The sequence below is a fragment of the Ranitomeya variabilis genome, chromosome 1, assembly GCF_051348905.1.
Source record: "Ranitomeya variabilis isolate aRanVar5 chromosome 1, aRanVar5.hap1, whole genome shotgun sequence".
Classification (NCBI taxonomy): Eukaryota; Metazoa; Chordata; class Amphibia; order Anura; family Dendrobatidae; genus Ranitomeya; species Ranitomeya variabilis.
The window spans coordinates 31,714,182-31,739,793 of record NC_135232.1 but is presented as its reverse complement, the minus strand read 5'-3'; the positions used below and the strand labels follow the sequence as shown (position 1 = coordinate 31,739,793).

The following is a 25,612-nucleotide window of genomic DNA, read 5'->3' as shown; positions in this document are numbered from 1 at the left end:
AAAAGTTCTGAAATGATTGTTCTTGGTATGATTTTTTCCGTGACAGAAGTCTTGCATTACAACATGCCTCATCGAAAAATAAAACTACCGTTACATGGGGGTGAAAGTTAAATTTCAACCTCTTTTTACAGCTCAGTCAAAGCTCTTTTTTCTGGGATCACAGTCCCATTAGTAACTGTACTCACCTCCTTGCCTAGGGGCAGACACACCAAGGCTCAGGGTACCTAAAGACACAAGGACTTCGTTACAGATTTTAGGATGTGGGAGCTTCTAATTATGTCAATGTTTAGGAGTCACGCTCCATTTAATTACCAATTTGTAAATATCGCCTAAGTTATAATTAGGACCAGATATATTTAAACAGTGGCAGAATCTCCGTAATTTCAGCTCTGCAGGCCACTGTTTGAGACTTAAAATAAAACAACCGAGATGCAATTGAAGTGTAGACTTTCAGGTTTACTTCAGGTGTTGAACAATAATATCCTGTGAAACATTTAGGAAATTGCGACCATTTTTCTACAAAGCCTCCTCATTTCAGGAGCTCAAAAGTAATCTGACAAATTAGCTTTACCATGAATGAAATGTTCATTTTTACTACTATGTAGAGAATCCTTTGCAGGAAATGACTTGTTGAAGTCTGGAGGCCATGGACGTCACCAAACACTGGGTTTCCTCCTTTGTGATACTTTGCCGGTCTTTACTGCAGCTGACTTTAGTTGTTGCTTATTTCTGGGTCTTTTTGTATTACGTTTTGTCTTAGTCATGTGGAATGCTCCTCAATGGGTCGGAGATCTGGCAATTGACGCGGCCATTGCACAATATTCAACTTCCTCGCTTTTGTATTATGTTTTGGGCCATTGCCCATCTAAACTGTCAAGCGCCATCCGATCAACCTTGCTGCATTTGGTTGAATCTGAGCAGAAAGTATTGACCTGTACAAACAGGATTCATCCGGCTGCTTCTGTCTTCAGTCACATCATCAATAAGCACTAGTGACCTGGCGCCATTGGAAGCCATTCATGCCCATGCCATCACACCGCCTCCACCATGTGTTACAGAGGATGTGATGTGCTTTGGATCATGAGGTGTTCCAAGCCTTCTCCATACTTTTTCTTCCCATCATTCTGGTACAGGTTGATCTTCGTTTAATCTGTCTAAAGAATGCTTTTCCAGAACTGGGTGGCTTCTTTAGATGATTTTAGGCAAAGTCTAATCCGACTTTTCTATTTAAAGGCTGATTAATGGTTTTCACCTTGTGGTGAACCTTCTGTATTTGCTCTCATGAAGTCTTCTCTTTATGGTAGACTTAGATACTGAAACACCAACTTCCTGGAGAGCACTTGGTGGATCTTGTGAGGGATTTTTTCTTCACCATGGAAAGGATTCTGAAATCATCCACCCCTGTTGTCTTCTGTGGACGTCTTGGTTAGGTCTTTTTGAGTTCCCAATCTCACCCTTGCTCTCTATTTTTGGAGAATGTACCAAACTGTTGATTTGGGCACTCCTAACATTTATGATTCTCTGATGTATTTCTCCTTTTTCAGCTTATTGATAGTCTGTTTCACTTCCACTGAGAGCTTTTTTGCCGCAAGTTGTGGGTTCACAGCAACAGCTTCCAAATGCAAGTGCCACACCTGGAATATGCTCCAGACCAACTGCTTTGATGAAGGATTAACAAGGAAAAAGCCCATGCAGGCCATTAAAGAGCTTTTAAGATAAATGTCCACTTACTTTTGATCTGTTTAAAAAGAGGCAGCTCCATATTAAAGAGCTGTAATTCCTAAACGCTTACTCTGATTAGGAGGTGAACACCATCAAATTAAATCCGAGAGTCTGCACTTTAAGCCCATATATATTATATAAATACCCTGAAAACATTTTGGTAAACAGCTAAATTGACAAAACTTGTGTCACTGTCTAAATATTTCTGGACCTAACTGTATGTCTAAACTTGGCCTCAACAAATCAACTAGACCATGGGCACACTTTTCGATATGTTCTTGGCAGCCCCTGAAAAGGGCACAGATGTCATACTACTGTTTCATAAGCTGCTCGGTACATAAAGACTATAATTTATAGATTTTTACGCCCGTGGCTCGATAACCATAGAGCAGTGTATCGTTCAAATGGACTGATTGACCATCTCTGAAGACAACAAAAGTAATGTTTTCTTTAAATCCGAAGTGGATGTCCAAAAGTATGCATCGACTTGCCACAAAAGTTCATTCACCCTGCGTACACATATCACCCATGTATAAAACTGTGGGTCGACCTCCAAACCTTCTCCATTTCTGGCAAAATATTACCACTAATGTGCTTAGCCTTTGAAGGCATGGCAGCAGAAATAATGATTTGCCTCAATTTGTGAAAGTGATTTGATATTCATTCCATTCTCTCTGAAATCTTTTCTCGTTTGCATATTTTCGCCAAGCGTCTATTGTTAATGGCTGCGACCGTAAGAAAGGGAAGAGGACAAAACATTAAAAGAATTCACAACAAGGAACCCAGGAACTGTACCGAATAGTTTCAGGGTAAACTGTCTAACTGGATATATGGCTTTCATTCCAAGTTAATGACACGTTTCCAGATAACGGCCTTTGTTAGCAAACACGTAAGCTGGCACATTAACGAGCCCTGCCGAACATCAAAATACAACAGATACTTTCAACTTTATCCTCACAATGGTGTTCAGAAAGACATTCTAAGCCTCGAGGACACAGACAGTTTTTTGTTTGCTTTTTTCAACCATACGTTTCGAGAGCCAAAGCTTTTTAATTTTCCCACCGACATAGCTTGAATTTTTACAAGACAAGATGTATTTTCTCTAACCCCCAATGACCGAGCCCTTTGAAGGCTTTTGCCTCTTCTTTTCTGAGCTGTTTTTCATTTTTGTGCTTTCTTTTATAAATTCTTACAAATGGAGTTATGAATTATATCAATCACAGGCTTAGGTCATATGAAGACCAACTGAGGCCCCTATGTGCGCACCGCCGGGTAGATAATACATTGTGTGTGTATAAAAATGAATTAGCAAATAGCTGGCAATTCTCGATAGCTAAAACACAATGCCCCCCTCGTTACCAGCTAGGTGCTAAACCATAGGTGAAAAAAGGGTCTCAGAAGCCCCAACACTTTGAATTCTCAGCTATAAGAGCCCAAATAACATAAACAATATTTTTATGTTATCTTTAGAATAATCCAAGTTTGAAACAATCCCTGGATATATCTGCAGCACCCCAGGTAGCCGGTTGCTGCAGTGATGTTGCCTTCCCTTCGGGGAGGGTGATGTCATGTTTGGAGGTAAGGGGGATTCTTTCTATCAGATAAGACACAACACATCTGAATCTAGGCCAGGAGGGGGAGCTCAGGACCCGGATTCAGTGGAGCTTCCTTACACTTTATGTATCCTGGTCTGGAGGAGGAGCCAGTCAGTCTGAGGGAGACAGTTGGTCTCCAGGAGAGCAGAAGGACGTCTGGAGCAGACGTAGGGGCCGAGCAGCCATGAGGGAGCTGCTACACCTGGAAAGAGTGAGAGGCAGAAGGAGAGTTGAATTGTGGAGGAGCTTAGAGGGAAAAAGCACAGTGGAGGAAAGGGCTCAGGAGGGGAAAAGCAGAAGGACACCCTCAGAGCCAGAGCGCAGAAGCCGGGTACCCGGAGCCCGAGGTCGTGTTGTTCTCCAGGACGCATGACAGAACCGGAAGGCATAGTACTATATGTCAATTGCCTGTAACAAGTCTGAGGTGCAGCAGTGACCTTAAGAGCCGGGTCATCTAAGAGACCCTATAAACAGGCTCAAACTGCCTATCGTACAGACATCTGTCTTAGGACAGGAGAGAGGGGACCCTGTCAGCAAGCTTTAAGCGGCAGGACCTCGCCATCTGGCGCAAGTAGGAAACGCTTACGGACCTCACCTGGGAGAGGGATCTCTTATTGCCTCCATGCGGGCCAGACTACAGCTACCCTACACCTGGTACCCTGGACTGAGGACTGCTACCATCAGTAAACCAGATAAAAAAGACTGCAAACTCTGTCCTCCACTTATTTGTCAGCATACACCATCTTTACCATACACCTTGGGAGCACTGGGGACTCCGCTTCACCTGTGGGAAGCATTACTATCTTGCTGCAACAACATCACCCCAAAGGACCCCCTTAAGCAGCGTCAGTCCCTACTGACCGAATACCACAGGTGGCGTCACGAACAATAGACATTACAAATCCCTTTAAAGACCTTTTCCCTTAGTTGGGCGCCCAGGGCCACGGACCAGGTCACAGCCATGTGACATCCCCTTTAATAGCGACCGGACTCGGTGCAGAGTACCCCGCTGCCAGGTGGGCATTCCATATGCATGACCGGGGAACATATTGGTGTCATGGTTCTGTCTATTTCATGGTTGTGGTATCTTTGGGGTTAATCTTTTGGAGCCTCCATTTGGCATCAGTGAGGCCTTTTGTAGCCTCTCTGTGTGTTCCGATCTTGTCGGTTATACTTGTGCCCATGGCTGAGGTGGTCGACCCCGCTGTGCCTTTGTGCCTGTATTTTGTGAGATTGTTTGGTTTTGTCCCAGTCTGTCTTCCTGTTGCTGATTCTGCCTGCTGATTGTGTACTTCACTTGCTCTCTTGGTTCTGACTTTTGGCTTGTCTCCTGGTTTCTCTTTTGGCTTCCCCTTTTGTACTGCCTGTCCTGTCTGGTAACTTTGACCTCGGCTTTGGTTTGACCACCCCTGCGCGCTTACCCCTTTTGCGGTGTCCTGGTATCATCGCCGCCGCGCTCTCCTGCTTGATGCTGCAGACCTGCGGCAGACTCCGCCTCCGTATCACGTGACCGGTCACGTGCCGCAGGTCCTGTTACAGCATCTAGCTGACTTTGTTATCGCTCGGCTCTGCTGCTCAAACACCTTGCCCACTTCTGCTACCTCTGGACCCCTTGACTCCCTGGTGAGTCAGTTTTAGTATCCTGACTCAGACTCAGGCTATGTCTATAGCAGGGATCCTGACAATTGGTATCTGTTGGAAAAAATCATTGAGTTGAAAAGTGTTGAGTTAGCTGTCAAGCCACCGAAATGTAACATCTCCCCAAATTATGGATTTATCATACTCATGTGGTGTATGTATGTTCCGACAGCCATATTGCTTCATTGGGGGAAAATAAGAAATTAGGGCCAAAAGTGGGTTAACATCGAATCTAATGAGCCATCCCCCTCTTAGTGAGGGGTCTGGAGAGCCCCTTTTATAATATGTAATCTACCGAAAATCTGGGTAAGACCCAAAAAGAAGCAACGTGCATAGATCTGTCCATACTTTCCACAACGTTCTCCTCTCCCAGAAGCGCTCATAGATGCAATTTGTAAGTAGTAACTTTAATTTTGTCCATTTTATACTGTTTTTGCCTGTATAGACGTCTTTTTATGATTTCACGCTTGTAAACTTTAAGCGCTGAACTCTTTTTAAATCTAACATGTAATAGGTTTGTTCTTTGCTGCTCGAAATGTACCTACAATCCTGAAGAAGGAGAGTACAGCTTTGTTATGTTACCCTGTGTATGTCAGAGTGCAAGAAGAGTATCAGGTTCCCTATCCAATCATATAACAAATCCATATATCCATAAATATGGGGAAAAGGAAGAGAGCCACCGATAATATTAAAATAGTTACATTTTATGAAGGATAAATGGTAGAAGCACACAATATTAAAAAAGCACACAATATGAAAAGCAGTAATACCGTAGGGGAACATTTTGCAGAGGGTAGCGTGCGTGGGATATTATGGAGAGGGTAGTGTGCCTGGGATATTTTGGAGAGGGGCAGTGAGGGGGGATATTTTGGAGAAGGGCAGCGTGGTGGGGATATTTTGGAGAAGGGCAGTGTGGTGGGGATATTTTGTGGAAGGGCAGCGTGGTGGGGATATTTTGGAGAAGGGTAGCATGGTGGGGATATTTTGGAGAAGGGCAGTGTGGTGGGGATATTTTGGAGAAGAGCAGTGTGGGGGGATATTTTGGAGAAGAGCAGTGTGGGGGGATATTTTGGAGAAGAGCAGTGTGGGGGGATATTTTGGTGAAGGACAGTGTGGTGGGGATATTTTGGAGAAGAGCAGTGTGGGGGGATATTTTGGAGAAGGGCAGTGAAAGGAGGGGATATTTTGTACAGAAAGCACAGGCAATTATTTATTCACATACTCATACTTATGGGGCAGTATAATGATACATACATTTTTAGGGACACAGTGTCAGGAATTGCTGCAGAAGACAGAGCAGAGGGAAGTCTGCAGCGACGAGCTCTGGGTATGAAATCACATCATGGTGTCTATGCTACATTAAGCCAAAAAGGGATGGGAATGACTTCAATCATAGAAGATGTCAAATATAAGGTTCTTGGATGCAATTGTTTATTTGTGATACTGACTAGGTCTCATCACTTCTGCGGTTCCTGTATGTTCCACAGTCTGATGGTGACTTAACAACAACTCCCAGTGTCTCCTTACCATTGTTAAAGACATACTAGGAGTTGTAGGTTCATGAGATACAACTGAACACAGGGGGCTGACCTGACATTGAAATTGATCACTGGTGATTTATTCATGTACTGATGGTGTTTCTGGCTCTGCACTCATGTACTGACAGTGGTTCTAATATTGTACACAAGTAACAATAAAAAAAATAGTTTCATGGCTATGTTAAAAGTTAAAAATCCTCAAAACTTTGAATTTTGAGATTACAAGAGGATATGGCAATATTCTGAGCAGAAATTGGGCAGGTTCTCTTACTTAAATACTCAAAAACTCGGTTCTGGTGATGTATTGATGTAAGTACCCCTTTAAATTTTGTGCGGCTCTTGGAATTAGTCCAGCTTGGCATTGTGGCCCTTGACCCAAAAACGGTTGTTCATCTCTGCAGTATATTGTAAAACTAACAATCTCTTATTAAGCCCAGTGTGAAGCGATGCATACAGATGCCTACACAAATTAAATATGGTTACCATAGATAGACTACAATGACAAAGGTCTGTTAGAGGCAGATGCTGACTGTAAAACACAGCCGGCACTGACTATGTATGGAACGGGATCAACTCCTGAGCCCACTCCATACCTCTGCATATACATGAAGGTCTCATGTCCAGGAGCTTTTTTTCCTAATTTCAATTACTTTTCCTTCATGGTGGTTTATACTGTACGTTGTATTCCTATTGAGGTTTAATGAAAGGGTTAATAGTAGAGATGAGCAAATCTATTCCACATGAATCACCAGCATGTCAATTTTTTAGGGATTTGCTGGATACAGACAATTTGCAATTCTCTTTGTGCGAGTTGCCTAATGATATGACCATGGCCTTGTTACACATTGCAGAAAACTGTATCAGAAAGAGAAGACTCAAAATGACCTTCGGCACCACAATGCGGGCTACGCCACAATGCCTGGCAGCTATCACATCATATAGTTTGAAACAATCAGGAGAGACTATCATTGGCTGTATTAAAGCCAAGTCAGGTCATACAGCAACCATTTGGAGGTGACTCTAGATAGCGAGAAGACATCACTGCTGACAGCAGCTTAGCCAACGAAATAGGGAATGAAAAGTATAAACCACTATAAAGACTATACAGTGAGTGAGATCGAAAAAAGAATAGTGAGATCGAAAAAAGAATAGTATAGATTTAAATTGATAAGGAATGAAATAGGAGGGTCACCGTCTCCGCGAGGTCGGAGGGTCACTGACTCCATGAGGTCGGAGGGTCACCGTCTCCGTGAGGCCAGAGGTCACCATCTCCACGAGGCGGGAGAGTCACCGTCTCCGCTTTGTGGAAGAGTCATCATCTTCGCGAGGCGGGAGGATCATCGTCTCTGTGAGGCGGGAGGGTCACCATCTCCATGAGGCGGGATGATCACAGTCTCCGCGAGGCGGGAGGGTCACCGCTTCAGCAAGGCAGAAGGGTCACTGCCTCCACGAGGCAGGAGAGCCACTGTCTCCACAAGGCGGGAGGGGCACCATCTCCGCGAGGCAGACACCATGATTCTCCTTACTGGACCAGTGTAGTTATAGTACTGTTGCAATTCTATCACATAAATACGCCTTTTCAGCACATTTAAAAACTTTCAATCTACGGCAAACTGAATTTCAAAAGATTCTGTCATCGCTAGGTAATGGAGAACCACTAGCTATCCATCTGATGGATGTCCTGTCCACCTTTTATCTCCAGTTAATTTTGTCTAAAGTATCCATCCATATTCTACTAATAGACTACGCGCTTCTTTTTATCCTTTTCCTCTAAACCCATGTATTCATTGCACTTGGCAGGACCGGTGACATCTGCTCAGTGCGATCTGTAGACATAATAACTGGATGGAGGATTAAACAGAATTATTTTATTTTCAGTACTCTAAATGCTAATCTCATCTCCGGACCTGTCTGTGGTCTCGTGGCGAGGACTGTCCTGTGGGAAGGGAGATGAAAGGCAGAAGAGGGAGGGATGCTAATGGAAGGAGATCCCTTTACTGATCAACGAGTCTGGAGCGGAGGAGAACCAGATCACATACTGATAACGTAATGTCAGGCCAAAATATCAGGGACTAAAATCCAGGAAAATTCCTTTAATTTAGAATTTAAGAATTCGAAAACTAAAATGTACACTCACATGTGCAAAGTTTTCAGTGTCAATTTAGAAGCAGAAAACAAAAATTTGTTGAATGCTGCAAATTTATGATAAATGTACGCACGGCATATTTGGCGCAATTCTGCAGCATTACGGATCATTCATACGTCCGATTCTCTCGTACAAGTGCAAACCATGTTTTTCACGGATATCACTTATACCTGTGATAGTCTTTAGGGCCATTCACATGATCGTGATTTTTCGCAGACCATGCGGTCCTCAGTAAATCGTGGAGTCATGTCCGATTTTAATCCGAGGAATGCAACAAAATCGACAATACAAGTCTGTGGTTCCGTGAAAAAAAAAAAAATGGGATCTCATTCAAATGACATCCAAGTGCAGTCTGATTTTCATGGACTGTCAAAACGTTTTCCCCCATGTACAAGGAAATCTAATGAGGCTTGAATCAAAGTCTGATAAAAACGGTCTGTTTTTCTTGTACGTGGAAAAATCTGACTTCTAAATGAGCCATGAAATAGCATCAGCTACTCAGACCATGGGTGACATCTAGTGAAAGTTCCCTTCCTGACATCTACCCTTTATGAACGGTGGATGTCGGGTGCGTGTATGTAGAGCAGGCTCAGGAGCCGACATCAGTCCCTAACAGCAGCTATTGGAGCTCCGACTACTACTGTTTAACCAGTTAAATGTCAGTCTCAGATATTTCGGCGTTGAGAATTGTTCCAAAATCCAACATGCTCCTTTACACAATGAGATCACGTCCTAAGTGGCTCTTCATAGGAAATTATTAATTTTACTGTATACTGAAACATTGAAGTATCAAATCGTTGCAGGTTCAATTTCACTTGGGGGACTAAAGGAAAAAAAATGTAAAAACTATGGAAAAAAAAGTCTAAAAAGTAAGCAATATGAAAGTTTAAAAAAGCATGTAAAAATATGAAAAAGTGTAAGCAAATTAATTTAAAAAAAAAAAAAAAAATATGAAGTCTAAAACATGTAAAAAAAAACAAGAAAAAGTCCAAAACAGTAAAAATGAAAGTTTAAAAAATATGAAAAAGTTTAAAAGAAAATTTAAAAAAAATTAAAAATCAAGAAGAACATTTTTAAAAAATATTGAAAAAATAAAAGTAATTATTTAAGGTGGTATTAGCTTCCAGATTCCGTGACAACTAAAATGAGATAGGAGTCCGTGCCCCTCAGCTGGACAGGAAGCCCAGCGCAAAATAAAAAAAAACAAAAAAAAACACCTACTTCATCCTTTGGTAGTTTACAGAGTATTTGCAGGAGGAGTCGCCCCTATAAGTACACTCGATGATAGAAATCATCATTATGAACGCTTCTGACATGTTGAAATAGAGAACATTAGGAATTAGAAGGGGGCTGTCATTGTTTCCGGAAAATAACGCTATCACCGAGGATAGCACCAGTGAGAGATTAAAACCAAAATGCTCAGATAGGGACGGACTGACGATTGTGATCATTTGTAATCCTGCCTGAAAAGAAGGAGCCTCTGAGCTCTGAAAGCTTGCAATCATATTTTCTGGAATACTTTTGTCATCATTGGGCAGAAAAGTATTCACATCTCAAAAAGGGAAAAATCCAAAACCATGAACACTCCCCCCCACCACACACACAGGAAAACCATTTCTCAACTTGAGGAGAGACTTATACCTACATACATATATGCTTAAGAGTCTCAAGTTAAGACAGGAGCGCCAGAAACGTCGAAACACAAGAACAGAAAACTTCTCGGAGTCCCTTATGGATAAGGCCAGGTATGGTTAGAAATTCTCTCGAAAGTAAAGTAAAAAGCAATAAAAAAGTTGTAAGAAGCTCAAAATTGTCCCTCACATCCCAAAAAACAAGACCTCACACAAGTCCATCAATTGAAAAATAAAAATGGTGACAAAACCCCAAATTTGTACCCACATTTTACCCACCGACCCCCAACTTCAACAGATTACAGATGGTTGCTGGGGGGCAAACAACAGCACATTGTTAATGAAATCTTTCAAGTAGGTAGTGTACAAAAATAGAGATATTCATGAAGATATTCATTTTACTACTGAGATTGAGCCACAAAAATTCAAAAACGACTCCAGTCATAAATTACCTCTTCTTCTCTGTGGTACTCAGAGATCAGGTTAAACGGCACCGTATACAAAGTACTTGACATCACCCCAAACATGGAACACAGGACCAGCGTGGAGTAAACGTTGGGGAACAATCCTATGAAGCCTGTTCCTAATCCAAACAGGAGGTAGCCAACAAAATAAAGACCCTTTAATCCAATGAACGGTAGAAGAGCCTTCTGGAGGTCTGCAAAGAAAAGTGTAAAAAAGAAAAAAAATCTAATTAGTTACAGAATACACCTTTACATATAATTCAGAATTTGTGAACTGACAACTTAGCATATAGTCCTATAAAATGTTTTCAAAAAATTTGTGGAGCTATTGGACAATTTTTCAAAAATTGTTGGTTGTTGCAAATTGCAAAATAAGGACAAATTAAAGATTCTTTTTTCTCCACAGAGAGATGGATTTTGGAAAAAGATGTCTTTATGTTAAATAGACTTCAAAAAGGGTGCCAACAATATTATCTGGCCCATTATTGAGGTTGAGTGTCAAATTATGTCCAATTTGCCTTTTCTCTTCCTCTGATTTTTTGTGTTGTTCCAATATACACAAAGGAAATAAACGTGTATAACAAAATGTGTATTTGTAACCATTTTCAGGAACAATTTCAAGGGTGCCAACACTTTCAGCCATGACTGTGTGTGTGTAATATACACAAACTGCTGTCTAGCTTTTTCAGATTTCTGTGTCAGCAGTGGGGGTCTCCTTCCATAGCATTTTTATTTTATTCACATGCGGAAGGATAGTTTGCGCTGCAACTGATGCCCCCTGAGCCTGCAGGACATCTTGAATTTCTTTGGAACTTGATTGGGGCTGTTTATCCACCATCTGGACTATCCTGTGTTGTAACCTTTCATCAATTTTTCTCTGCCGTTGATTTCCAGGGAGATTAGCTACATTGGCATGGGTTGTTGTGCTGTTCAGTTTATTCTGATAGACTTTCAGCCATACACGGACATTTATGTAATGCGAATATACTTAGTTCTATCATCTATTATATTTGTTATACTTTGCTGCCATCTACTGGCCATTGCTGTATTACACTGTAATATTTGTTATGGTACTTCCCATAATACCTCTCGGTCTTTAGCTCCTCCTATCTTTTTCCTTCTCTTCCTGTTTTGTATTCCGTGCCATCTTAGATCTCACATGTGCTGCAGAGCTGGAGAAAGGATTCTCTTGTTACCTCCAACCTGGAGCTTCTCCATGCTTGGTGTGGCACACACAGACACACAATGCAAAGACTGAGTGAACTTCTCCTGTTATGGACCTGGTGGTTAGGAGCACCCGGAATGACCTGATGAGTAAACTAGTAATCGGAACAAGCTCTGGGAAAGTGGGAACTCTGCTGACCGCAAACCCTACTCCTATCACACAAACTAGAAATAGCCGTGGAGCGTACCTAACTCTCCCTAGACGCCTCTTCACAGCCTAAGAGCCAACTACCCCTAAAGATAGAAATAGAAGCCTAACCTTGCCTCAGAGAAATTCCCCAAAGGTAAAGGCAGCCCCCCACATATATTGACTGTGAGCCAAGAGGAAAGTCACAAACACAGGAATGAAACAGGTTTTAGCAAAGGAGGCCAGACTTCACTAAAATAGTCAGAGGATAGCAAAGGGAACTCATGTGGTCAGCACAAAAGACCACAAAAAACCACGCAGAGTAAGCAAAAAGACTGCCCACACCGACTCACGGTGTGGAGGTGCCACTCTGCACCCCAGAGCTTCCAGCTAGCAAGCGAATATCATGATAGCAAGCTGGACTGGAAATTAGCAGTACTAAGAAATATATTCAGGAAGCAGTAACAACAAATGAACTAGCAAAGACTTAGCTTCTGCTGGAGTAGACAGGTCCTCAGAGAAGTCCAAGAGAGATCTGAACCAATACTGAAACATTGACAGCTGGCATCAAGTAACGATCTGAGTGGAGTTAAATAGAGAAGCCAGCAAGCAATAAACAAGAGCAGCTGACAAAGCCAACCTCAGTGACCAGCAGTTCCGCTCAAAGCTACCAGAGGGAGCCCAAGAGCAGAACTAACCAAAGTACCATTCATGTCCACAAGAGGGAGTCCGAGAACGGAATTAACAACAGTACCCCCCCCTTGAGGAGGGGTCACCGAACCCTCACCAGGGCCCCCAGGCTGATCAGGACGAGCCAAATGAAAGGCACGAACTAAATCGGCAGCATGGACATCGGAGGCAACAACCCAGGAATTATCCTCCTGACCATAGCCCTTCCACTTAACCAGGTACTGAAGCTTCCGTCTCAAAATACGAGAATCCAAAATTTTTTCCACCACATACTCCAACTCCCCCTCAACCAACACCGGAGCAGGAGGATCAACAGAGGGAACCATAGGCGCCACGTACCTCCGCAACAACGACCTATGGAACACATTATGGATGGCAAAAGAAGCTGGAAGGACCAAACAAAATGACACAGGGTTGAGAATTTCAGAAATCTTATAAGGACCAATGAAACGAGGCTTAAACTTAGGAGAAGAAACCTTCATAGGAACATAACGAGAAAACAACCAAACCAAATCCCCAACACGAAGTCGAGGACCAACACAACGACGGCGGTTAGCGAAATGTTGAGCCTTCTCCTGGGACAACGTCAGATTGTCCACTACGTGAGTCCAAATTTGCTGCAACCTGTCCACCACAGAAACCACACCAGGACAGTCAGAAGGCTCAACCTGCCCCGAAGAAAAACGAGGATGAAAACCAGAATTGCAGAAAAAAGGCGAAACCAAAGTAGCCGAACTAGCCCGATTATTAAGGGCGAACTCAGCCAATGGCAAGAAGGTCACCCAATCATCCTGATCAGCAGAAACAAAGCATCTCAGATAGGTTTCCAAAGTCTGGTTGGTTCGTTCGGTTTGGCCATTTGTTTGAGGATGGAAAGCCAAAGAAAAAGACAAATCAATGCCCATCTTAGCACAAAAGGACCGCCAAAACCTAGAGACAAACTGGGAACCTCTGTCCGACACAATTGTTATGACCCCAGTGGACAGGGTCTCAGAGGAACGTGTAAGTCTGCGAGATTCAAAAATCCAGCTCATAGGGCTGTGGTAACTGGGTTGACCAAATAGCTACTCCTAACGCCAACACTAGAAGTAGCCGGGGATCATGCCTACGGTGATCGCTAGATGACTCGCGCCAGCCGGAGAATCTAACTACCCCTAGGAGAAGAAAACAAAGACCTCTCTTGCCTCTAGAGAAAGGGACCCCAAAGCAAGATACAAGCCCCCCACAAATAATAACGGTGAGGTAAGAGGAAATGACAAACACAGAAATGAACCAGGTTCAGCAAAGAGAGGCCAGCTTACTAATAGCAGAATATAGCAAGATAACTTATCTGGTCAACAAAAACCCTATAAAAAACCACGCTGGAGATTCAAGAACCCCCGAACCGTCTAACGGTCCGGGGGGAGAACACCAGCCCCCTAGAGCTTCCAGCAAAGGTCAGGATACAGATTGGAACAAGCTGGACAAAAATACCAAACAAAACAAAAGCAAAAAGCAAGGAAGCAGACTTAGCTTGAAATACAGGAACCCGGATCATAGGACAAGAGCACAACAGATTAGCTCTGATTTCAACGATGCCAGGCATTGAACTGAAGGTCCAGGGAGCTTATATAGCAACGCCCCTGAACTAACGGCCCAGGTGAGGATATAGGAAAAGACAGAAGCTCCAGAGTCAAATCACTAATGACCACTAGAGGGAGCAAAAAGCAAAATCACAACAGTACCCCCCCCTTAGTGAGGGGTCACCGAACCCTCACCACGACCACCAGGGCGATCAGGACGAGCGGCGTGAAAGGCACGAACTAAATCGGCCGCATGAACATCAGAGGCGACCACCCAGGAATTATCTTCCTGACCATAGCCCTTCCACTTGACCAGGTACTGAAGCCTCCGCCTGGAGAGACGAGAATCCAAGATCTTCTCCACCACGTACTCCAACTCGCCCTCAACCAACACCGGAGCAGGAGGCTCAGCAGAAGGAACCACAGGCACAACGTACCGCCGCAACAAGGACCTATGAAACACGTTGTGGATAGCAAACGACACAGGAAGATCCAGGCGAAAGGATACAGGATTAAGGATTTCCAATATCTTGTAAGGACCAATAAAACGAGGTTTAAATTTGGGAGAGGAAACCTTCATAGGAACAAAGCGGGAAGAAAGCCACACCAAATCCCCAACACGTAGTCGGGGACCCACACCGCGGCGGCGGTTGGCAAAGCGCTGAGCCCTCTCCTGTGACAACTTCAAGTTGTCCACCACAAGATTCCAGATCCGCTGCAACCTATCCACCACAGAATCCACCCCAGGGCAGTCAGAAGGTTCCACATGACCCGAAGAAAAACGAGGGTGGAAACCAGAGTTGCAGAAAAACGGCGAAACCAAGGTGGCGGAACTAGCCCGATTATTAAGGGCAAACTCAGCCAACGGCAAGAAGGTCACCCAATCGTCCTGATCAGCAGAGACAAAACACCTCAAATAAGCCTCCAAAGTCTGATTAGTTCGCTCCGTCTGTCCATTAGTCTGAGGATGGAAAGCAGACGAAAACGACAAGTCAATGCCCATCCTACTACAAAAGGATCGCCAGAATCTGGAAACGAACTGGGATCCTCTGTCTGACACAATATTCTCAGGGATGCCGTGCAAACGAACCACGTTCTGGAAAAACACAGGAACCAGATCGGAAGAGGAAGGCAGCTTAGGCAAAGGAACCAAATGGACCATCTTGGAGAAGCGATCACATATCACCCAGATAACAGACATGCCTTGAGACACCGGAAGATCAGAAATGAAATCCATGGAGATATGTGTCCAAGGTCTCTTAGGGACAGGCAAGGGCAAGAGCAACCCGCTGGCACGAGAACAGCAAGGCTTAGCTCGAGCACAAGTCCCACAGGACTGTACAAATGACCGCACATCCCTAGACAAGGAAGGCCACCAAAAGGATCTGGCCACCAGATCTCTGGTGCCAAAAATTCCTGGGTGACCTGCCAACACCGAGGAATGAACCTCGGAAATGACTCTGCTGGTCCACTTATCAGGCACAAACAGTCTGTCAGGTGGACAAGAATCAGGCCTATCAGCCTGAAATCTCTGCAACACACGTCGCAGATCTGGAGAAATAGCTGACAAGATAATACCATCCTTAAGAATACCAACAGGTTCAGCGACTCCAGGAGCATCAGGCACAAAGCTCCTGGAAAGAGCATCGGCCTTCACATTTTTTGAACCTGGTAAATGCGAGACAACAAAGTCAAAACGGGAGAAAAACAATGACCAGCGGGCCTGTCTAGGATTCAGGCGTTTAGCAGACTCGAGATACATCAGATTTTTGTGATCAGTCAAGACCACCACACGATGCTTAGCACCCTCGAGCCAATGACGCCACTCCTCAAATGCCCATTTCATGGCCAACAACTCCCGATTGCCCACATCATAATTTCGCTCCGCCGGCGAAAACTTCCTAGAGAAAAAGGCGCAAGGTCTCATAACAGAGCAACCAGGGCCTCTCTGCGACAAAACGGCCCCTGCTCCAATCTCTGAAGCATCCACCTCAACCTGAAAGGGAAGCGAGACATCAGGCTGGCACAAAACAGGCGCCGAAGTAAACCGACGTTTCAACTCCTGGAAAGCCTCCACGGCAGCAGGAGCCCAATTAACCACATCGGAGCCCTTCTTGGTCATATCCGTCAAAGGTTTCACAATGCTAGAAAAGTTAGCGATAAAACGACGGTAGAAGTTAGCGAAACCCAAGAACTTCTGAAGACTCTTAACTGACGAGGGCTGAGTCCAATCAAGAATAGCTCGGACCTTGACTGGGTCCATCTCCACAGCAGAAGGGGAAAAAATGAACCCCAAAAAGGGAACCTTCTGTACACCAAAAAGACACTTTGAGCCCTTGACAAACAAAGAATTTTCACGCAAAATTTTAAAGACCATCCTGACCTGCTCCACATGCGAGTCCCAATTATCAGAAAAAACCAGAATATCATCCAGATAAACGATCAAAAATTTATCCAGATAGTTCCGGAAAATGTCATGCATAAAGGACTGAAAAACTGAAGGGGCATTAGAGAGCCCAAAAGGCATCACCAAGTACTCAAAATGACCTTCGGGCGTATTGAATGCGGTTTTCCATTCATCCCCTTGCTTAATGCGCACAAGGTTGTACGCACCACGAAGGTCTATCTTGGTAAACCACTTGGCACCTTTAATCCGGGCAAACAAGTCAGACAACAGCGGCAAAGGATACTGAAATTTGACAGTGATCTTATTTAAAAGCCGATAGTCAATACAAGGCCTCAAAGATCCGTCCTTTTTAGCCACAAAAAAGAATCCCGCACCAAGAGGGGAAGAAGACGGACGGATGTGTCCTTTCTCCAGAGACTCCTTGATATATGAACGCATAGCGGTATGTTCAGGTATCGACAGATTAAACAGTCTTCCCTTAGGAAATTTACTGCCTGGAATCAAATCTATTGCACATTCCCTATGAGGAGGCAATGCACTGGACCTGGACTCGCTAAAGACATCCTGATAATCAGACAAATACTCAGGAACTTCCGAAGGCGTAGAAGAAGCAATAGACACAGGCAGGGAATCCTCATGAATACCACGACAGCCCCAACTAGACACTGACATAGCCTTCCAGTCAAGGACTGGATTATGGGTCTGTAACCATGGCAGCCCCAAAACAACCAAATCATGCATTTTATGTAGAACGAGAAAACGTATCACCTCGCGGTGTTCAGGAGTCATGCACATGGTAACCTGTGTCCAATACTGCGGTTTATTTTCTGCTAATGGCGTAGCATCAATACCCCTAAGAGGGATAGGATTTTCTAATGGTTCAAGAATAAAACCACAGCGCTTAGCAAATGAGAGATCCATAAGACTCAGGGCAGCACCCGAGTCCACAAACGCCATGACAGGATACGATGACAGTGAGCAAATCAAAGTTACAGACAGAATAAACTTAGGATGCAAATTACCAACGGTGACAGGACTAACAACCTTATACGTTTGGAGCATGCTGAGATAACATGTGTAGAATCACCACAGTAGTAGCACAAGCCATTCCGGCGTCTATGAATTTTCCTCTCATTTCTAGTCAGGATTCTATCACATTGCATCAAATCAGGTGTCCGTTCAGACAACAACATGAGGGAATTTGCGGTTTTTCTATCACATTGCATCACATCAGGTGTCTGTTCAGACAACAACATGAGGGAATTTGCGGTTTTGCGCTCCCGCAACCGCCGGTCAATTTGAATAGCCAGGGACATGGTATCATTCAGACCTGTGGGAATGGGAAAACCCACCATAACATTCTTAATGGCCTCAGAAAGGCCATTTCTAAAATTAGCGGCCAGTGCACACTCGTTCCAATGTGTCAGCACGGACCATTTCCGAAATTTTTGGCAATACACCTCAGCCTCGTCCTGGCCCTGAGACATAGCCAGCAAGGCTTTCTCTGCCTGAATCTCAAGATTGGGTTCCTCATAAAGTAAACCGAGCGCCAGAAAAAACGCATCAATATCAGCCAATGCCGGATCTCCTGGCGCCAACGAAAAAGCCCAATCTTGAGGGTCACCCCGTAAGAATGAAATAACAATTTTTACTTGTTGAGCAGAGTCTCCAGACGAACAAGGTTTCAGGGACAAAAACAATTTACAATTATTCCTGAAATTCCTAAACTTAAATCGGTCTCCTGAAAACAGTTCAGGAATCGGAATCTTGGGTTCAGACCTAGGATTTCTGGTAACATAATCTTGTATACCCTGCACACGAGCGGCAAGCTGGTCCACACTTGTAATCAAGGTCTGGACATTCATGTCTGCAGCAAGCATAAGCCACTCTGAGGTAAAGGGGAAAAAAAAAAAAAAAAAAAATGAGAGAGGGAAAAAAAAAACCTCAAACTTTTCTTTCTTATAATCCCACTTCTGCAATGCATTAAACATTTAATACTGGCCTGGCATACTGTTATGACCCCAGTGGACAGGGTCTCAGAGGAACGTGTAAGTCTGCGAGATTCAAAAATCCAGCTCATAGGGCTGTGGTAACTGGGTTGACCAAATAGCTACTCCTAACGCCAACACTAGAAGTAGCCGGGGATCATGCCTACGGTGATCGCTAGATGACTCGCGCCAGCCGGAGAATCTAACTACCCCTAGGAGAAGAAAACAAAGACCTCTCTTGCCTCTAGAGAAAGGGACCCCAAAGCAAGATACAAGCCCCCCACAAATAATAACGGTGAGGTAAGAGGAAATGACAAACACAGAAATGAACCAGGTTCAGCAAAGAGAGGCCAGCTTACTAATAGCAGAATATAGCAAGATAACTTATCTGGTCAACAAAAACCCTATAAAAATCCACGCTGGAGATTCAAGAACCCCCGAACCGTCTAACGGTCCGGGGGGAGAACACCAGCCCCCTAGAGCTTCCAGCAAAGGTCAGGATACAGATTGGAACAAGCTGGACAAAAATACCAAACAAAACAAAAGCAAAAAGCAAGGAAGCAGACTTAGCTTGAAATACAGGAACCCGGATCATAGGACAAGAGCACAACAGATTAGCTCTGATTTCAACGATGCCAGGCATTGAACTGAAGGTCCAGGGAGCTTATATAGCAACGCCCCTGAACTAACGGCCCAGGTGAGGATATAGGAAAAGACAGAAGCTCCAGAGTCAAATCACTAATGACCACTAGAGGGAGCAAAAAGCAAAATCACAACACACAATGTTCTCCGGAATGCCTTGCAAACGAACCACAAGTTGAAAAAACAATGGCACCAAATCAGAGGAGGAAGGTAATTTAGGCAAGGGTACCAAATGGACCATCTTAGAAAAGTGATCACAAACCACCCAGATGACAGACATCCTTTGAGAGACAGGAAGATCTGAAATAAAATCCATGGAAACATGCGTCCAAGGCCTCTTCGGGACTGGCAAGGGCAAAAGCAACCCACTGGCACGAGAACAGCAGGGCTTAGCCCGAGCACAAGTCCCACAGGACTGCACAAAAGAACGCACATCCCGTGACAAGGAAGGCCACCAAAAGGACCTAGCCACCAAATCTCTGGTCCCAAAAATCCCAGGATGACCAGCCAACACTGAGCAATGAACCTCAGAAATAACTCTGCTAGTCCATCTATCAGGGACAAACAGTTTCTCTGCTGGACAACGGTCAGGTCTATCAGCCTGAAACTCCTGCAGCACCCGCCGCAAATCAGGGGAGATGGCAGACAGAATTACCCCCTCTTTGAGGATACCAGCCGGCTCAGGGACTCCCGGAGAATCAGGCACAAAACTCCTAGAAAGGGCATCCGCCTTCACATTCTTAGAACCTGGAAGGTATGAGACCACAAAATCGAAACGGGAGAAAAACAGTGACCATCGAGCCTGTCTAGGATTCAACAGCTTGGCAGACTCGAGATAAGTCAGATTTTTGTGATCCGTCAAGACCACCACGCGGTGCTTGGCTCCCTCAAGCCAATTTCGCCACTCCTCGAATGCCCACTTCATAGCCAGCAGCACCCGATTGCCAACATCATAATTATGCTCAGCAGGCGAAAACTTTCTAGAAAAGAAGGCACATGGCTTCATCACAGAGCCATCAGAACTTCTTTGAGACAAAACAGCCCCTGCTCGAATCTCAGAAGCATCAACCTCGACCTGAAAAGGGAGCGAAACATCTGGCTGACGCAACACAGGGGCCGAAGAAAAACGGCGTTTCAGCTCCTGAAAAGCCTCAACGGCCGCAGAGGACCAATTCACCACATCAGCACCTTTCTTTGTCAAATCAGTCAAAGGTTTAACCACACTAGAAAAATTAGCGATGAAGCGAAGGTAAAAATTAGCAAAGCCCAGGAATTTCTGGAGGCTCTTCACAGATGTAGGTTGAGTCCAATCATAAATGACCTGAACTTTAACAGGGTCCATCTCGATAGTGGAAGGGGAAAAAATGAAGCCCAAAAAGGAAACCTTCTGAACTCCGAAGAGACATTTAGACCCCTTCACAAACAAGGAATTAGCACAAAGGACCTGGAATACCATTCTGACCTGCTTCACATGAGACTCCCAATCATCCGAAAAGACCAAAATATCATCCAAATATACAATCATGAATCTATCCAGATACTTTCGGAAGATGTCATGCATAAAGGACTGAAACACAGATGGAGCATTTGAAAGCCCGAATGGCATTACCAGGTACTCAAAATGGCCCTCGGGCGTATTAAATGCTGTTTTCCATTCATCGCCCTGTTTAATACGCACAAGGTTATACGCCCCTCGAAGATCTATCTTGGTGAACCAACTAGCCCCCTTAATCCGAGCAAACAAATCAGACAGCAGAGGCAAAGGGTACTGAAATTTGACCGTGATTTTATTGAGAAAGCGGTATTCTATACAGGGTCTCAGAGAACCATCCTTCTTGGCCACAAAAAAGAACCCTGCTCCCAACGGTGATGAAGACGGGCGAATATGCCCTTTCTCCAAGGACTCCTTTATATAACTCCGCATAGCAGCGTGCTCTGGCACAGATAAATTGAAAAGTCGGCCCTTAGGAAACTTACTACCAGGAATCAAATTTATAGCACAATCCCTATGAGGGGGTAGGACACTGGATTTGGGCTCATCTAATACATCCTGGTAATCTGACAGAAACTCAGGGACTTCAGAAGGAGTGGAAGCAGAAATTGACACCAATGGAACATCGCCATGTACCCCTTGACAACCCCAACTAGACACAGACATTGATTTCCAATCCAATACTGGATTATGAACCTGTAGCCATGGCAAACCCAACACGACCACATCATGCAAATTATGCAACACCAAAAAGCGAATATCTTCTTGATGTGCAGGAGCCATGCACATGGTCAACTGAGTCCAGTACTGAGGTTTATTCTTGGCCAACGGCGTGGCATCAATTCCCCTTAATGGAATAGGATACTGCAAAGGCTCCAAGAAAAAACCACAGCGCCTGGCAAACTCCAAGTCCATCAAATTCAGGGCAGCGCCTGAATCCACAAATGCCATAACCGAGTAGGATGACAAAGAGCAAATCAGAGTAACAGACAAAAGAAATTTAGGCTGTACAGTACCAATGGTAACAGACCTAGCGAACCGCTTAGTGCGCTTAGGACAATCAGAGATAGCATGAGTGGAGTCACCACAGTAAAAACACAGCCTATTCTGACGTCTGTGTTCTTGCCGTTCAGTTCTGGTCAAAGTTCTATCACATTGCATAAGCTCAGGCCTCTGCTCAGAGGATACCGCCAAATGGTGCACAATTTTGCGCTCACGCAAACGCCGATCAATTTTGGCCAAGGACATTGATTCATTCAGACCAGCAGGCGTGGGGAATCCCACCATAACATCCTTAAGGGCTTCAGAAAGACCCTTTCTAACAATTGCTGCCAGGGCACACTCATTCCATTGAGTAAGCACAGACCATTTTCTAAACTTCTGACAATATATCTCCGCTTCATCCTGACCCTGACACAAAGCTAGCAAGATTTTCTCTGCCTGATCCACTGAATTCGGTTCGTCATAAAGCAATCCAAGCGCCAGAAAAAACGCATCTACATTAAGCAATGCAGGATCTCCTGGCGCAAGGGAGAATGCCCAGTCTTGAGGGTCGCCACGCAACAAAGAAATAACAATTTTTACTTGCTGAATGGGGTCACCAGAGGAGCGGGGTCTCAAAGCAAGAAACAGTTTACAATTATTTTTGAAATTCAGAAACTTAGATCTATCCCCAGAAAACAAATCAGGAATTGGAATTCTAGGCTCTAACATCGGATTCTGAACTACGGTTATGATCCTAGTGGCTGAGGATCACAAAATGGACTAGCTAAGTTTATGAACATAGACACGAGCCAGGGCCGGACTGGCCATCGGGCAGTTCTGGCAAATGCCAGAAGGGCCGGTGGCAGTAGTGGGCCGCTCGAGTGTGCTGCTGTCGGCACACTCTCCCCGCTGTCGGCGCACTCCCGGCCCCGCATTCAACTATACCGGCGTCATAGACGCCGGTACAGTTGAATGCAATGATGGAGGAGAGAGCGTCTGCTGACGCCTCCTCTCCCATCATTCCCCGCTCTGCCTGCCGCTGACACTGCGGGTGCGCTATGACGTCATATCATCGCGCACCTGCTGTGTGACCGGGCGGGCAGTCTGCGACTGCTGAGACCACCAGAGCCAGAGCAGCGCGGGGCAGGAGGAAAGGTGAGTAGAGTGTTTGTTTTTTTTTTCAATGAGTGATGACTTGATTGTGGAGCTATTGGGGGGGGTGCTGCATTCCATTCTATGGGCCTCTGCTGCATTATATTCTATGGGCTTGTGCTGCATTCCATTCTATGGGCCTCTGCTGCATTATATTCTATGGGCCTGTGCTGCATTCCATTCTATGGGCCTCTGCTGCATTATATTTTATGGGGCTGGCTGCATTCCATTCAATGGGCCTCTGCTGCATTATATTCTATGGGGCTGGCTGCATTCCATTCTATGGGCCTCTGCTGCATTATATTCCATGGGGCTGGCTGCATTCCATTCTATGGGCCTCTGCTTCATTATATTCTATGGGCCTGTGCTGCATTCCATTCTATGGGCCTCTGCTGCATTATATTCTATGGGCCTGTTCTGCATTCCATTCTATGGGCCTCTGCTGCATTATATTCTATGGGGCTCGCTGCATTATATTCTATGGGGCTGTGCTGCATTCCATTCTATGGGCCTGTGCTGCATTATATTCTATGGGCCTGTGCTGCATTATATTCTATGGGCCTGTGCTGCATTATATTCTATGGGCCTGTGCTGCATTATATTCTATGGGCCTGTGCTGCATTCCATTCTATGGGCCTCTGCTGCATTATATTCTATGGGCCTGTGCTGCATTCCATTCTATGGGCCTGTGCTGCATTCCATTCTATGGGCCTGTGCTGCATTGTATTCTATGGGCCTGTGCTGCATTGTATTCTATGGACCTGTGCTGCATTCCATCCTATGGGCCTGTGCTGCATTCCATTATATGGGCCTGTGCAGCATTATATTCTATGGGCCTGTGCTGCATTATATTCTATGGGGCTGTGCTGCATTATATTCTATGGGGCTGTGCTGCATTATATTCTATGGGGCTGTGCTGCATTCCATTCTATGGGCCTGTGCTGCATTATATTCTATGGGCCTGTGCTGCATTGTATTCTATGGGCCTGTGCTGCATTCCATTCTATGGGCCTGTGCTGCATTCCATTCTATGGGCCTGTGCTGCATTGTATTCTATGGGCCTGTGCTGCATTATATTCTATGGGCCTGTGCTGCATTCCATTCTATGGGCCTGTGCTGCATTATATTCTATGGGCCTGTGCTGCATTATATTCTATGGGGCTGTGCTGCATTATATTCTATGGGGCTGTGCTGCATTATATTCTATGGGGCTGTGCTGCATTATATTCTATGGGGCTGTGCTGCATTCCATTCTATGGGCCTGTGCTGCATTGTATTCTATGGGCCTGTGCTGCATTGTATTCTATGGGCCTGTGCTGCATTGTATTCTATGGGCCTGTGCTGCATTGTATTCTATGGGCCTGTGCTGCATTCCATTCTATGGGCCTGTGCTGCATTCCATTCTATGGGCCTGTGCTGCATTCCATTCTATGGGCCTGTGCTGCATTCCATTCTATGGGCCTGTGCTGCATTATATTCTATGGGGCTGTGCTGCATTATATTCTATGGGGCTGTGCTGCATTCCATTCTATGGGCCTGTGCTGCATTATATTCTATGGGGCTGTGCTGCATTATATTCTATGGGGCTGTGCTGCATTCCATTCTATGGGGCTGTGCTGCATTCCATTCTATGGGCCTGTGCTGCATTATATTCTATGGGCCTGTGCTGCATTATATTCTATGGGGCTGTGCTGCATTACATTCTATGGGGGCTGGCTGTATTACATTCTATGGGGCTGTGCTGCATTACATTCTATGGGGGCTGTGCTGCATTGTATTCTATGGGGGCTGTGCTGTATTACATTCTGTGGGGCTGTGCTGCATTACATTCTATGGGGGCTGTGCTGCATTACATTCTATGGGGGCTGTGCTGCATTACATTCTATGGGGGCTGTGCAGCATTACATTCTATGGGGCTGTGCTGTATTATAGTCTATGGGGGCTGTGCTGCATTACATTCTATGGGGCTGTGCTGTATTACATTCTATGGGGGCTGTGCTGTATTACATTCTATGGGGGCTGAGCTGTAATGCTGGATACAGCTGTAATTATATGTTATATAGTCGTGTTACACTCCCCTCACTTCTTGTAGCCTACAAGTGTACAAAGATATTATACAGTCACCATGTGACAAGTGGGCCTGTGTGACTTCAAATGCCAGGGCTGAATTTTAGTCCCAGTCCGGCCCTGGCTGCATTCCATTCTATGGGCCTCTGCTGCATTATATTCTATGGGCCTGTGCTGCATTCCATTCTATGGGCCTCTGCTGCATTATATTCTATGGACCTGTGCTGCATTATATTCTATGGGCCTGTGCTGCATTGTATTCTATGGGACTGTGCTGCATTCCATTCTATGGGCCTCTGCTGCATTCTATTCTATGGGGCTGGCTGCATTCCATTCTATGGGCCTCTGCTGCATTATATTCAATGAGGCTGGCTGCATTCCATTCTATGGGCCTCTGCTGCATTATATTCTATGGGCTTGAGCTGCATTCCCTTCTATGGGCCTTTGCTGCATTATATTCTATGGGGCTGGCTGCATTCCATTCTATGGGCCTCTGCTGCATTATATTCTATGGGGCTGGCTGCATTCCATTCTATGGGCCTC

General features: G+C 44.8%; 1 protein-coding gene across 1 annotated transcript in view; it reads right to left on the bottom strand.

Moving 5' to 3' along the window:
- The window catches only part of SLC45A2 (solute carrier family 45 member 2), a 118,298-nt gene that overhangs the window by 19,427 nt on the left and 73,259 nt on the right, over window positions 1-25,612 (bottom strand). The window contains exon 6 of the mRNA XM_077281822.1: window positions 10,723-10,928. Coding sequence (XP_077137937.1) covers window positions 10,723-10,928 — 206 coding nt within the window. The remainder of the gene's footprint in view (window positions 1-10,722; window positions 10,929-25,612) is intronic.